Source organism: Caretta caretta, chromosome 3, assembly GCF_965140235.1.
Source record: "Caretta caretta isolate rCarCar2 chromosome 3, rCarCar1.hap1, whole genome shotgun sequence".
NCBI lineage: Eukaryota > Metazoa > Chordata > Testudines > Cheloniidae > Caretta > Caretta caretta.
In genome coordinates this window covers 206,405,536-206,422,129 of record NC_134208.1, presented here as the reverse complement: position 1 = coordinate 206,422,129, position 16,594 = coordinate 206,405,536, and the positions used below count along the sequence as shown (strand labels likewise).

General features: G+C 39.8%; 1 protein-coding gene across 5 annotated transcripts in view; it reads left to right on the top strand.

Annotated features, from left to right (window-relative positions):
• RALGAPA2 (Ral GTPase activating protein catalytic subunit alpha 2) overlaps positions 1–16,594 on the top strand; it is a 303,204-nt gene that overhangs the window by 191,274 nt on the left and 95,336 nt on the right. For all 5 annotated transcript variants that reach the window (XR_007355571.2, XM_048842432.2, XM_048842433.2 and 2 more), the window contains one exon: positions 9,246–9,373. Coding sequence is in view for 4 of the 5 variants with exons in the window: in XM_048842432.2 (XP_048698389.2) it covers positions 9,246–9,373 (128 nt within the window). In the remaining variant the exon portion in view is untranslated. The remainder of the gene's footprint in view (positions 1–9,245; positions 9,374–16,594) is intronic.

Here is a 16,594-nt window from a genome sequence, read left to right as displayed (position 1 = left end):
CTTCCTCCTCCTGTTCACCTGTGCAACCTGGCCTGGTGAAATACCATGGGGGCCAGAAGCAGGTGTTTTGAGGGTGCGCTTGAGAGCGACACCTCAGTCACCTCCCCAGATCTTCCTCACCCTTTCCTCAATGTCTCCATCCCTACCGTTTGGCCTGGTTGCTGGGCTACAGTTTTCAGCAACCCCCTTTCCCAGTCCCTCTTCAGGGACCCTTCTCACAAGCAATTCCTTGTTCAGGAGGTGAACCACCTCCTACAACTATGCGGGAGGAGGTCCTTCAGGAAATGAAGGGAAAGGGTTTCTACTCCCTCTATTTCCTGATCTCAAAAGCAAAAGGGGATCTATGACCAATTCTGGGTCTGCGACAACTCAACAAGTATCTCAAGAAGTTGAGGTTTTGCATGGTATCCCTGGCCTCCAACATCCCCTCCCTGGATTCAGCAGACTGATATGCCGCTCTTGACTTGAAAGTCGTTTATTTCCATATCTCTATCTTCCAAGGATGCAGACGGTTCCTCTGTTTTATGGTGGGCCAACACCATTTCCAGTTCACAGTGCTCCCCATTGGCTTCTCCTTGGCCCGCAGGCCTTTACAAAATGTATGGTCCCCCTAACCACTTACCTGAGGCATTGGGGGCAGAGCGTGGTCCAGATCTATCCTTATCTTGACAATTGGCTCATCAAGGGCAGATTGTGAGATCAAGTGCAGAGCAGTCTCAGTCTGGTGGGGTCCACATGCCGTGACCTGGGTCTGTTAGCGAACGAAAAGAAATCAACCCTCGTACCAGTGAAGCGGATAGAGTTTATCAGGGTGGTTCTCAATTCCACGTGGGCCAGGGCTTTCCTTCCGGAGACCTGTTTCTGAGCCATGTCCGATGTAATTTCCCGTGTGAGAGGCCCACCCGCTCACCACCACCCGCACTTGCCTAAAACTGCTAGGCCACATGGTTGCTTGTATTTATGTGGTCCGTCATGCCCAGCTTCACCTCCGGCCACTACAGGCATGGTTGGAGTCAGTCTACATCCCCAGAAAATTTCATCTTGGATCACTGCCTGCATCCAATTCTGCTATGATCAGGCAAAGGTGCCTCCACCAGCGATCGTAACCGCCCACTCATCTAGAGCACAAGCCTCAGCGGTGGCCTTCCTGGCCCATGTGCCAGTTTCTGATATCTGCAGGGCTGCCACCCGGTCATCCGTCCATACATTCATGTCTCACTATGCACTTACCCAGCAATCCTGAGACAACGCTGGCTTAGGTAGAGCAGTGCTGCAAGACTGTGAACTCTGAGCCCACCTCTGTTTCTTCTACTTGTGAGTCACCTAGAATGGAATCAACATGAGCAAGCACTTGAAGAAAAAAAAACACGGTTATCTACCTTTTGAGATGTGTTGCTCATGTCCATTGCATTACCCACCCTCCTGCCCCTCTGTTGGAGTTGCTGGCAAGAGGGAACTGAGAGGGTGTAGGGCCAGCGACGCCTGACATACGGATGCATGAGCATGGCACTCAGGAGGGTGCCGCAGTCAGCCCTATGGATGCCGCTAAGGCAAAAGTCTCTGACAACTGTGCACGTGGGTGCGCGCACACCTAGAATGGAATGGACATGAGCAACACATCTTGAAGAAAAACAGTTACAAAAAGTAGGTAACCGTTTTTTATGGAACCTATCCTTATGCAGATGAGTAGATTTATGGTAATACTTATATCAGTAAAATTACTTGCACATGTTGGCAGGATTGAGCCCTTACTTTGTAAGCTGTTCAGGGCAGGAACCTTATCCTCACATTTATCCATAAATATCTATGATACTGCTAGAGTTATACAAATAATAATAAAAATATCTTCTGTGGTACAAAGTAAGAATAGTTGCGGTTTTCAGAATTCTGCTTTCCTTCTAAATTGTGTATTGTTCGGAAAAACATTTTACATTAGCTCAGAAGGTGATTTAATGGCATACTTCTCTTGAATACTAAGAAAATACAATCATGAATGGAAAAATACATGCTTTTTTCTCTTTAGGTATATAATATTGAAATAGATTTGTGTGTCAGAATCTAGCATTTCTGATGAAAATGGCTCAGTTTTGAAACATTTAATGTTTTGACATTTGTTAATGATTACCTATTGAATTTCAGAAAATGGCATGATAAATTTAGTAACTTGTTGTATGATGCTGCCTGAAGACAACCCAACACATTTCCAAGATTTTAAATCATTTTCTTTAACCTTACCAGCAATGACTGATAGTCAATAAGAATATTTGACTATTACTTTCATTTTATAATTCCAGTGATTTACATTATGAACTTTTTTGTTTGTTTATGTGGATATTAAAACCTCTGTAAAATTAACTGTTAATACATTTACTAATACATATCAGTTTCTGGGCATTTACGTTCATAACTCACCAAAATATCAAATTGAAAATGTGTGTGTGGTCTGCATATGTTGTTTATAAGTGTGTACCCTCGTTATTCACACCTGGCATACAAAATTAACAGGTCTGACTCGCTGCTCCCTGTCTCAGTACTTTTAAAAATGTTCTTCCTTTCATAGATCTTCAAATGAATTTATATTTACAAATGTTTTGGTCTTAGCAATTCTTAATTTAAAAACAAAGTCAGCACAAAACTTGATGCTGTAGAACGTCTGTGGCATAGATGGTTTAGATGGTTTGTTTTGTTTTTTCCAGCTGGGAATCTACTAAATCTTGCATATAGAAATAGATGAAGGCTCCAAATGTTAAACTGCATGTTCTGAAAATGATCCAAAATTAGTCAAATTATGGAAATATTTTATATTAATTTTTTTCTGGTTTTAATAATTATTTTAAGTAAAGGAATGACATTAACAAGAACTGTGTGAAAAGACAGCTGTCATTTGCAGATGTTATATTAAAATCAAATTTCTTCTGTGATTCATTGCCACTTCTAATTAGAGGGATTCCCCTGATGCAGGGGATTTATATTATTCCTTTTGTCCGTTTATTGAATGACTGTCACAGTCACCCACAAAGCGGTTACAGAAGAATAATAGAGGGTATTTATTTATGTGATAAGCCCCAGTACAGATGGAAAAAATCCATAGATTAAATTTTGATAATTACTACTAGTTCCATTTAGTTTCTTTTTCATTTAGATTTTTGTGGTAGAGAAATTAGTTCATGGTTGACTTAGTCTGAAAATCAGTATCTATTATACATTTTTAATATTCTTAAGATTTTTCATTTTTCTTTTAACCATCCATATTCATTTTACTTATGTGTATTTCCACACATTTTTCCACTTTATAAATAATTTGGGCTTCTCCGTGTGTTGTGCTTATTCTAGCATTTACTTGTGATGGTCAGAGGTACTGAGAGTACTGCAAGTTGTCGACCTACATTTACGTGATCAGTTCCTTAGGTAGAGATTCTAAACCAATGAGAGGTGTCGCAGTTCTAACTCATGTAATAGGGCAAGCCTGTCAGCATCTTGCCTAGAAGCACTTGCATGAGAGGAAAGTGATCAGGAACAGCCAGCATGGATTCACCAAGGGAAGGTCATGCCTGACTAATCTAATCGCCTTTTATGATGAGATTACTGGTTCTGTGGATGAAGGGAAAGCAGCGGATGTATTGTTTCTTGACTTTAGCAAAGCTTTTGACACGGTCTCCCACAGTATTCTTGTCAGCAAGTTAAGGAAGTATGGGCTGGATGAATGCACTATAAGGTGGGTAGAAAGCTGGCTAGATTGTCGGGCTCAACGGGTAGTGATCAATGGCTCCATGTCTAGTTGGCAGCCGGTATCAAGTGGAGTGCCCCAAGGGTCGGTCCTGGGGCCGGTTTTGTTCAATATCTTCATAAATGATCTGGAGGATGGTGTGGATTGCACTCTCAGCAAATTTGCGGATGATACTAAACTGGGAGGAGTGGTAGATACGCTGGAGGGGAGGGATAGGATACAGAAGGACCTAGACAAATTGGAGGATTGGGCCAAAAGAAATCTGATGAGGTTCAAAAAGGATAAGTGCAGGGTCCTGCACTTAGGACGGAAGAACCCAATGCACAGCTACAGACTAGGGACCGAATGGCTAGGCAGCAGTTCTGCGGAAAAGGACCTAGGGGTGACAGTGGACGAGAAGCTGGATATGAGTCAGCAGTGTGCCCTTGTTGCCAAGAAGGCCAATGGCATTTTGGGATGTACAAGTAGGGGCATAGCGAGCAGATCGAGGGACGTGATCGTTCCCCTCTATTCGACATTGGTGAGGCCTCCTGTGGAGTACTGTGTCCAGTTTTGGGCCCCACACTACAAGAAGGATGTGGATAAATTGGAGAGAGTCCAGCGAAGGGCAACAAAAATGATTAGGGGTCTGGAACACATGAGTTATGAGGAGAGGCTGAGGGACCTGGGATTGTTTAGCCTGCAGAAGAGAAGAATGAGGGGGGATTTGATAGCTGCTTTCAACTACCTGAAAGGGGGTTCCAAAGAGGATGGCTCTAGACTGTTCTCAATGGTAGCAGATGACAGAACGAGGAGTAATGGTCTCAAGTTGCAGTGGGGGAGGTTTAGATTGGATATTAGGAAAAACTTTTTCACTAAGAGGGTGGTGAAACACTGGAATGCGTTACCTAGGGAGGTGGTAGAATCTCCTTCCTTAGAGGTTTTTAAGGTCAGGCTTGACAAAGCCCTGGCTGGGATGATTTAACTGGGAATTGGTCCTGCTTGGACTAGATGACCTTCTGGGGTCCCTTCCAACCCTGATATTCTATGATTCTATGTATCTATAAGATACTGTTTTTAAGATGGGGTTTTTTGGTTTGTTTTTGCTATTAACTGGCCCTTTGCTTAGAAGCTAATTACCTTGGGCCAGATCATTCTTTTCCCTTATTTAACTCCCGGGGGGGGGGGGTCTGTACAGGGGAAGGGAACCCTATGTGGGGTTCCACTTGTAAGATTCAGCATAAATAGATATCTAGCTTGAATATCATAAAGTAATATCTACCAGAAGCACACTGCCGCCTTCAAGTTCATAGGTGAACTCTGCAGTGATACAGAATATAAAAACTAAGCACATTTTAAGTCTTAAAAAGCTTATGAAAATATTTGTTTACATATTAGATTTGCTGAGGATAGCTATGTAGAGTTTAACTGCTAAGCTAAATGTATCTATCTTACATGCATTGAATTATATCTAATACTGTCTTGGTTTCTATATTGAAGCTATCACAGTAGTATCTGCATGGTGAGAATAGGGGCTAAGTTAGGGTTGGTTGGTTGGGTGCTCTTGATTGAATTTGTGGTGTCTATCTAGTGGCTGAGAGCTGGGGTGGTTGTTTGTTTGTTTTTTTTAAGATGTAAATTATTTTAAAGCATCTTTGAAGATACAGCTACATATTTTCAATATCATTCAGTTGTCATAGGCTTTTTAGTAATGTATTTTCCTTACATTTTTATGAATTAATTTAAAACAGCCCTGGCCTTGAAGAACTAACAGTCATCACATCAGACTTTGCAGAGCTAATGTTTCTAAGCTTTGCAGAACTTAGAAGCTCTACAACAATGGCTATGTGGGTCTATGGCCCTTTCCTGATGTGGCTCGGTCTCTCTCCATTCATCTGCACACTAGACCCCCTTGGGGCTCCATGTCTCTCATTTTTCCTCTTCTGCCTTCCTGGACCCCTTGTCCCTACTCCATTCCTGAGCTTAGGAAGCCCACAACCTGTGGGCAACGAGCACCATGTTCCAGAGCTGGTAGACCTTGTAAGGACTTCAATGTTTATGAACACTGCATGCAATAACTAGGGTCCCAATGTGCAGTTGAGGGTGCAGGATTGTGGCCTAGATATGAACCCAGAAATCTACCCTAATGTATTTTTAAATACCAATCCTCATTTAGGCCAACAGAATAAAACAAATTTGGAGATTCTAGTTCAAATCATTTTTTTAAAAATAACAAGCCAACCCCCCCCCCCCCCCCAAACGGTAGAAAGTTTCCAAGTAGAAACTCAATTTATAAGCTCTCATGACAACACTGTCTGGTTTGCCTGCTCCCTCCTACCCCCCACAGCTTTCCAGAAAATTTCTTGACTGGCATCAGATCACAGGTGGATAATATCTAATGAATTTATTCAGTTTTAATAAATGTAAGGACCTGTTAAAATTTGGCTTAATAGAAGCTAACTCCTACCTTATAGAAAAAATCATGTATATACTACCCTAAATAGCAGAGATGTTCCCTGCCATGAAGAATTTACAGTCTAAAAGAGACATAATATGTACAGTATTTATTATTAGGATATTGCCTTTGGAACCTGATCCTCCATCCATATCTTAAATCCCTAAATTAGACAGTAAGGCTCTTGAGGACATCGTCACCTAAAGTCTCCAGCACAAAACTCTTTAAGGAAGTAATTACAGTTATGTCTTTAGAATCCCTTTGAGAGATATACTGGATTACTTCACTTTTTATTAGGGCTGTTGATTAATTGCAGTTAACTCACGCAATTAACTCAAAAAATTAATTGTGATTAATTGCACTGTTAAACAATAGAATACCAACTGAAATTTATTAAATATTTTGGATGTTTTTCTATATTTTCAAATATATCTATTTCAATTACAATACAGAATACAAAGTGTACAGTGCTCACTTTATATTATTTTTTATTACAAAAATTTGCACTGTAAAAATGATAAAAAGAAATAGTATTTTTCAATTCACCTCATATAAGGACTGTAGTGCAATCTCTTTATCAGGAAAGTGCAACTTACATATGGAGGGTTTTTTTGTTACATAACTGCACTCAAAAACAAAACAACGTAAAACTTTAGAGCATACAAGTCCACTCAGTCCTACTTCTTGTTCAGCCAATTGGTAAGAGAAATAAGTTTGTTTACATTTACGGGAGATAATGCTGCCTACTTCTTAATTACAATGTCACCTGAAAGTGAGAATAGGTGTTCGCATGGCATTGTTATAGCTGATGTTTCAAGATATTTACATGCCGGATGTGCTAAAGATTCATATGCCTCTTCATGCTTCGGCCATCGTTCCAGAGGACATGCTTCCATGCTGATGATGCTTGTTAAAAAAATAATGCGTTAATTAAATTAGTGACTGAACTCCTTGGGGGGAGAATTGCATGTCTCCTGCTCAGTTTTACCCACATTCTGCCATATATTTCATGTTATAGCAGTCTTGGATGATGACCAGCACATGTTGTTCGTTTTTAAGAATACTTTCACTGCAAATTTGACAAAATGCAAAGAAGATACCAATGTGAATTTTCCAAAGATAGCTACAGTGCTGGACCCAAGATTTAAGAATCTGAAGTGCCTTCCAAAATCTGAGAAGGATGAGGTGTGGAGCATGCTTTCAGAAGTCTTAAAAGATCAACACTGTCATGCAGAAACTACAGAACCCAAACCACCAAAAAAAGAAAATCAACCTTCTGTGGCATTTGGCTCATGATGATGAAAATGAACATGCATCTTTCTACATTGCTTTGGATGGTTATCAAGCAGAACCTGTCATCAGCATGGATGCATGTCCCCTGGAATGGTGGTTGAAGCATGAACGGACATATGAATCTTTAGTGCATCTGGCACGTAAATATCTTGTGACACTAACTACAACAGTGTCATGCAAACACCTGTTCTCACTTTCAGGTGACATTGTAAACAAGAAGTAGGCAGCATTATCTTTTGCAAATGTAAACAAACTAGTATGAGCAATTGGCTGAACAAGAAGTAGGACTGATTGGACTTGTAGGCTCTAAAGTTTTATGCTATTTTATTTTTAAATGCAGGGGTTTTTTGTACATAATTCTACATTTGTAAGTTCAACTTTCATGATAAAGAGATTGCACTACAGTATTTGTATTAGGTGAATTGAAAAATACTATTTCTTTTGTTTTTTACAGTGCAAATATTTGTAATAAAAAATAAAGTGAGCACTGTACACTTTGTATTTTGTGTTGTAATTGAAATCATTATATTTGACAATGTAGAAAAGGTCCAAAAGTATTTAAATAAACGGTGTTCTGTTATTGTTTAACAGTGCGATTAATCGTGTGATTAATCGTGATGAATTTTTTTAATCCCTTGACAGCCCTATTTTTTATACTTAGCTCAATCCAGTCTTTCACTCAAGTTTACCTACCACCTGTACCAGATTCTTGACCTCTTTGGGGATTTTCTCTTTACTTGCATCCCATGGAGACTTCAGTTTTACTTGTTACCTTTTCGTTAAGCTATACTTTTCCTTGTGTGACTGTTCTTCAGGGAGCTAGACAGGAAGCCATTCCAAACTCATGACTACACCCCAATGCTATGGTTTATGAGAATAAACCTAAAGACTCACTTTATTCAAAACAGGTTATGGATGTCTAAGTATCTAAGTTACTTCCACATTATATCTTAATGCTACTTTTATATATAAATGCAAATACTGACAGCTGCCAACAAATGTTTCTGTTCTTACTTTAATCTGTGCTACAGTTTAAGCTATAGCTTTGTGCTCAAGCAAAAATTACAATCTGAGGAGAAAAATCTGTGACCAAAAAACCTGCTTTGCAGTACTTACCAAAGCTAAATTCTACTGAGTATGATTGACTTACCTTTCTTCTGATTGTAGCCCAAGTGATGGGATGGAGGAGAGACTACATCCCTAATATCCATGCAGTAGGAACTAATCAATTTTTTTATGTCTGCAATCAGCCTGTGAAAAACTATTTAGCAGTATCTTCCTGGTCTCCAAGAGAGATGGGAACTGATGGTATTTGTGAAGAATATCCAGTGGCAAAACTTTAGGTATACAAATATTTAGCTGAGAGCACAATGCCAGATCTGAACAAATGTATGTTTTCTTGAAAACAAAATATCGCCATGAATGTCTTACTAGAAGATTATTTGGTACATGTAATAACATGCTTATTTTGTTTCTGTCAGAAATAGTGGAGCAGGCTCATTATAAAGAGATAATGTGTTGGATATTTTTCATTTTTGTAATCTTCCCTTCCAAAACCTCATTGATCCCTATTTGTGTATTGCAGAATTTAATATAATGTCCTCGGAATAGATTTTCAAAGGCACAAAGGTAAGTTAGGTGCCCTACTCCTTTGGAAAGTCAATGGGGATTGAGTACCTAGTTTCTATTTGTGCCTTTGAAAATCTCCCTCCACCCCCAGTTATACCATCATTTTAAGACTGGAGAATGCTGTATCTGAAAATACTATTACTTCTATTTTTTGGATTGCAGGTGCCATTTTTTGGTCCTCTGTTTGATGGAGCAATAGTGACTGCAAAACTGCTGCCAAGCCTTATATGTGCCACATGCATCAATGCCAGCAGGGCTGTGAAATCTCTCATACCCCTCTACCAGAGCTTGTATCCTTTCCTTCTGTGCATTTTATGCAATCTGAATGTAGGAATCATAAGTACAAATATTCTTCTGGTAGAGGTAAGTGCGAATGAGATCTCTTCACTTGGACTTATACTAAGAACTGTGCATCAGGAAAATGTCAAAGCTTTCTTCATATCAAGCAGGATGTTTTTAGACTCATTCTTGCTGAGCTTTAATCTGATATGGTATGCTTTAAAAATAAAGGATAACAATACAAGCATTTTTGGACTTTCCTGTTAATTGCAGAGTCAACAGGTATACTGTTAGATGTAATGGTGCTATAAAATTTAAGAGGGATTATTTGCAAATTTCTGAAGCACAGAGAAAATAGTTGTTTATATTAGCTTAATATTTACAAAAGGAGCCCAGTTCTACTCCCTTATGTAATAATGCAAGTATTTCCACAGTCTTCTTTGGGAATCTTCACATCACTAAGATAGGTAGCATTTGGCCAATGGTATTGATATTTATCAGTCTTTATCTCCATTTTTCATTTTACCCACATTGCATCATAGAATTTTGAGAACACATTCTTCCAGCAGTAGTTATAGGTAACTGGAAGGCATGCTTCAATATTGTAGAATTGTGTAGTGTGAATTATTATTCTTGCGTGGTATGCAGGCTAATCGCATAAAATCACTCATTACTTGACATTCTGGTTTTCTTTTCTCTTAATGCCACTAATGTTATAAAATTACTCTAGCGTGCTTCATTAACCACATTGCTAACAGTCCCATATGTTTCTATGGATCAGCACTCATCTTATTTCAGTTTATTTTGGAGGCTTTTAATTTGGGGGCTTTTGAATTATGTAATGAGGGATGCCTCGCTTGATTTTCCTGAGATGAAACAACTGGAATGCTCAATCTTTGTGATGAAGGAAAGATGGCTTTGTTAGAGTTTATCAGAGGCATGCACATTTTAGGTTCGATTTTTCTAGTTACTATGGCTATGTAAGAAATTGTAATTTTTGTAGAAGAGCTAAATTTGATTAATTGTGTTGGTGGAAAGCTTCAGAAATGAAGATTTGTATAAGAATCAAAGACACTAAATAACATTTTATTATCTTTTTTGTTTTTCCTCTTCAGTTTAAACCAGGTGAAGTTGTTTGGAGTTGCACAGGCAAGCCCACACGCTACCTTAGTTATAAGATTATGTCAGTACTTAAAAGCAGACTCAAAACTCGCTAGCTTTTTCACTTTTGTGTCATGAGTGGGTAATTCAGCTAAGTACTACTGTCAAAGTAGTTCCCTCTGTCTGTAACCTTGACTGTATGAGCAGATGTGTTAAGCTGTGTTTGACAATAAAACAATCAGTCTAGTATTGCTGGTAACCGGAATACAGTAACAGAGATTATAAGAGTGAAAAACATGCCATTACCTCTAAGGGAAAAATGATCTTTGACACAGTAGGAAAACAGAAGATATGATTTGATGTAATGTTCATCCTTGCCCTTTGTTCCTCCTAGATTTTCCTGTAATAACTTCCTCAGCAGGCTAAGTAGAATCTGTCAAGTTTAGCCTTTATCTAGTGGTCACTGTTCTTTCTCAGTGGCGAGGGCTAGCTCAACTGCCATCTGCTTATTTTTTTCCCTAGTGGGCAATCAGTGGACTTTTTTCAACGTCTAGAGTGCTGAAAACTGGAAGTTTGCCACTTGCTATGGTTACAATTCCCAAGTTAACCAATGATTTTAAAATCAAATCATGGTCATTGGATATCAAGTCCAAAACCTATTTCTCTAAAGCTGAGCTCCTTCACCTAAAACAATGATACATAGCAAGTATAAATACTGTAGCATTTTCTAGCTTCAGAGCACTGTATACATATTAAAACACATATCTTAACAGTTTATGCTTGTGTGTCAGAGTCTGTGGCATAGGTAGTGATATACATATATGTGTGCATGCGCGCACCCAGAGGCTTGGATTAGTTTTAAAGAAAGAGCTCAGGTCTGATACAGTTACCTGATGAGAACCACTTGACTAATCCCTAGCACTCGAGCATATATATATATATGTGTGTGTTTGTGTGTGTGTATCTAACTCTGTGTGTGTGTGTGTGTGTGTGTGTGTGTGTGTAATAGCATTTGAGGGTGATATGCTGGAGCCTGAGGGTGACTGTGTTAAGAAGAAAAGTTTTATTTTATATAAATGAATATATCCATACAAGAATACTAGGGATAAATAAACTGGTTTTCATAAGGAACTATATCATTCAGATGTTTTCTCCAAAACAAACCATATTTAAGGTTCCTATTAAGGTAACAGTACCCCATAAACAGGTCCCCAGTTCCTTCACTGTCACAGCTCCATCCACTTAATGTACAGAGAGATCATAGTGACTTTCATCTCCCATAGGCCTTAAGGCTCTCTAGAGTCTCTCCACACACCATAGGCATTTGGTTTTCACCAGCCTGCTATGACCCAACATTCGCCAGGCCTCTTTCTCTCTCTACTTAAATGCAACACACACACAGACTAGGTATGATACATGCCACTGTACCCTTCTGGGGCCATTGTGAGGTCTAGCAGCATCATTACTTTGCACATGTGCACTTTGGCATCAAACCATACTGTGCATATGGTAATGTGATGTGAATGGAAAGTAGAAATACTGGAGCCTGACAAAGGCAGCTGGACCTCACAACAGGTAATGTAGTGGGGAGGTGACATCAGAGAAGGGAAAAAGCTGGAGTAGGGTGGAAAGTCCTAAGCAACTTTTATTGGATGTGAGAGAGAATAAAGATTCACCTTTTAAGCACAAAGTAAAGGTTTGGTAACTTTCTTAAGGGGACAGAACATTTTGTTGGAAACCCCTGCCAGAGGGAGTTTGTTGAAGCAGGTGATTGCTGGTGGAGAAAACAAGATAGAACAGAGCACTCTAGGGACCTGAGGATCTGTCATGGGATGAGAAGGCAGGTGTTTGGCTTCAGCCTGTTAGGTGGAGGAATCTGTCAGGCTATTGTTTGGAAATAGGAAAGGAATGGAGGGGGATTGACAGGATAGGCTCAGTAAGTTCATATATACAACTATAATTTTCCATGCACACATATGCTCATAAAATGCTTAAACCAAAAGGGAGAAACTTCAGGAATTAGTAATATAATGAAATGCTCAATATGTATACGTTTCCATAGTTTTCATATGTTGTATTTTGGTGATATCCAACCTTGGCGTTTTGAGAGTGACTATGTTAAGAAGAAAATTTTTATTTGATTACTAACTAAACATATTCCTTGAGCAGCGCCCTGTGATTTTTAAACAGAAGTACTTGAATAAGGTAGTGATTGAGTTATAAGATCTGAGAAGATCAATGTCCTCTTTTCTTCTAAAAAGGGAAAGGATAATTATCCTGGTAATTATCTCCCAGCGATTCCTTGTGAAAAAAGAATTGCTCCAAACCCCAGTAAAATAATAGGAGAAATACTGAGAAAAAAGTTTCTAAGCATCTACAGGTTAATAGAATCATGAGTTAGTCATGAACACATCTTGCCAGGTACATTTATTTCCATTTTTGACAAAATTACAAAAAACAGTAGTTTCAATAAGTGTACAGTGTTAAAATATTATTGAAGCTTTTCTGATGTCTCAGGAAAGCTTACTCTCAGCATTTAATGAGATTTTCCTAGGTATGGACAGCGCCACATAGACTGGAAATGAGCTGAAGAACCATAACCAAATTGTAATGATAAACAGAAATGTGTTGAGTTTCAGGGACGATGTCTAGCAGGTGCTGAAGTTTATGTCCCGTCTCATTTACATCCTTGTTTAGGGCCTGATTTTTACAATGCTTATGCATGCTGAGTATCTAGTCCCACTTAATGGGACTCCGATCATGAGTAAGTGCTACTTGGCGTGAGTTGCAGAATTAGACCCTAAGATCATAAATTCTTAGGGGTTCAGTTTTTTAAAATGACAAAAAGAAATGGGTTAGTTAGCATTTAATAAAATTTTTCAGATGATAAAAACTGCACAAGTTCTAAACTTAAATGAGGAAAAAGAAAACTTTGAAAAAACACTTGTTAGGAAATCTAGAGTGAACGTAGGCACGGAAAGAAGGGATGTAGGGGGTGCCTCAGCACCCCAGGTTCTGTGCCTGGCGTCCTGGCCACCAGCCCCGCTACAGCCTGGGGGCTCCACTGCAGGCCACAGGGTCCCATCTGACCGCCGGTCCCATGCCCGGGGGATCCACTGGCCGCCAGATCGCATGCAGGGTCTTGCCTTGCTGCCGGGGCTCTGCTGCCAGCCCTATGCCTGGGACTCTGACCTGCCCCTAGCTGTGGCCCCGTCCCCCCTCCCAGAGCCATGGCCCTGCTCCCGGTCCCAGCTCTAGGGGCTGGAGCTAGAGGGGTGCAGGTCAGCACTCCCACTCCAAAAACTGTTCCAGCGCCACTGGGAGTGAAATAATTAAAAAAAAAATATTCAATGGAAAGGGTAAACCCAGAAAGCAATAACGCTGAAAGAATTAAGATTGAGACTGGACAGCAAAATAAACATGACTTTGCACTGGGGATATGATACCAAAAAAGTTGTTGCAGCTTTAGGGTACGTATGTATAAAAGAAGTGCATCTCATGGATAGGATTGCCAACCTTCTAATTTCTAAAAACTGAACACCGCAGCAGGAGAGCTGGAACCTCCTCTCGCCCTACCTCTTCCCCCGAGGCCCTGCCCTCATCCCGCCTGGCTCTCCCCCCCAACCCCTTCCTCCTTACTTGGTCCTGTCCACTTATCTCCTCTCCCCCATCCACCACCACCACCAGCAGCGCTCCCTCTGCTTCGGGGCTAGGACTGGGCAGGCAGGCTCCCGAGCTGCAGGTAGGAGGCAGCCCCCACTGAGCAGGGGCTGGCATGGGTTGATGACCCAGAGCCTCCTCCCTTGGCCCCCCCACCCATGGCAACTGGACTTTTGGTATCCGGTCAGTACATGTGACTGGCCACTGTACAGGTCTCCTTTCAACCGGACTTTCTGGCTGAAAACCAGAGACCTGGCGTTCCCATTCTCTTTAAAGTACAAGCCATTAAAAAGTCAACATTTGTCAACCATTACCACAAAATTACCAAAGATACTTTTTATTCTGTGTATAGGTGGAAACTGGTAATCTGACACTATATGGTGTGGTAAACGATAGTGATGCAGAGCATTGTATCTCCGCTAAGTCCATACCTGGAATATTCCAGTTAGTTCTGGACATCTCAGTAGCAGTAAAATATTGACAAAGCAGAAGGCTTTCCAAGAACGGCAACAAAAACAATTAGGGGGCTTCAGAAATGTGTTTATGACCTAGACTTGAGAATAAAGTAAAAAACTGCATTACGGCAAATGATAGTGTAGTCAGAAACATGGTGCAAAGAGCAAAATAATTTTGGGGACAGTACAATAATTGTAAAACATTTATTTCAAATAGCAGAGTTTGCTTTCATTTTCACTTTAAATTTAAACAACATACAGTGAATAAAATGCTGGCACTGCCGAAGGGGAAGTGATCTACATCTCCTAGATAGTGGGCTGTAAAGTCCTGGCAGTCTCATGCAAATAATGGCAACTGAAGTCACTTGTTGGAAAGTCTGTAAACTCTGGTTACAGCTGCACTTATCAGTAGCTTTAAGGGAAGTTTCAGAGTAACAGCCGTGTTAGTCTGTATTTGCAAAAAGAAAAGGAGTACTTGTGGCACCTTAGAGACTAACCAATTTATTTGAGCATAAGCTTTTGTGAGCTACAGCTCACTTCAGCTCACGAAAGCTTATGCTCAAATAAATTGGTTAGTCTCTAAGGTGCCACAAGTACTCCTTTTCTTTTTAAGGGAAGTGTAATCAGCCACAGAGATTAATTTGCATCTCAATTAGAAAAGAGTCAGGAGGAAGCACTAGGGTCTGTTGCTAGAAGGTTGTGGAAGAAATCTCATCAGACACAAAAGCCTCCCAATACTTTGTACTCCAGCTGAGTGGAGGACAATATCTGAGGTTTAGTTACCATGGGGACCAGAAGCCTGCAGAGCCACAGAAGAATCTGGGGTTTGCACTGTAATCATTTGGCCATGATGACTCAAATTCCACTGTTGTACCGAAATATATTTTTTGCTATTAGAAAGCTGTTAAAAAGTGGAAAAGGTAAAAACTTCAGAGTGTATGAGTGTTTTTTCTTGTTCTTAAATACTTTTCATGTTGCTGCAGCGATTTCTGTGTGTTAAAGCATTTATTAGAGCACGGAAGGTATTCAAAAATGTGTCAGTTAACTGGCGTATTCAAATTTTCTGTCAAGTATCGGAGTAGCTGCTGTCTTGTATCTCAAAGCCACTCGTGAAACTGGTTCATTTACACAATTCAGACAGAGTGAGATGGCATCACACAAAATCAAAGTATACAGTTGTACTCAAGTTAAGTTTAAATAACAAAACAGAGAATAGAATAGTATTCTTTTGAAAGATCTGAACTCAACTTCTCTTGAAGTGTTATAGAGTTCACGTGCCAGGTATTAGCATACATTTAAATGTACTCCTGAAAATGAGAGGATTATTCGTAAAGCTTCTAGAAACGTCTGGACTCCTGGCTTTAACCCACGCTAAGGAGTGCTCTCACAAACATAAAGATGCTACTGAGTGCTAGCTGATATGCTTCAGGGAGTAGCCTCACTATCATGCTCTTTGAGGCAAGAATTTTATTTTATATGTGTTTTAATGACTAACCATAAGCATTCAGATGACATAACATCATAATAAGAATATAGCATAAGAATATAGCAAAGCTACTAGAAATTGCTGTATACTAACATAATAAGTATTACATACGAGTTTGAGGGTTTCAAAACCATCTTCTGTTTCCTGGAGAGCGGAAGGAACCAGTAATCTTCAAGAGATATCATTCTCTCTCAGACTAAAACAATTGACTGCAGATAAACAAAAGATCTTCCTAATCAAATGGCAATTAAATCTGAGGTTGCTAATTGTCAGTACCATCTTGAAAAGAACATAATGCTATAAGCAGCATGTCCTAGGCATTTATTAGGAGTAGGGTTGATAAACAATGTATGTGTAAAACTAGACTTTAAATCAGTTTAATTACACACAGAGAAAAAGGCAGGGCACAGCAAAGAGCACGTAAAAGCTATGATGCAATGAAAAAGGCATCCATGTGAAAAGAATCTTCCTTCTGTGTGGTCTCTTCTTCAGGGTTAGCCAATAGTTTTTTGGTCAATTTAGGATTCCCT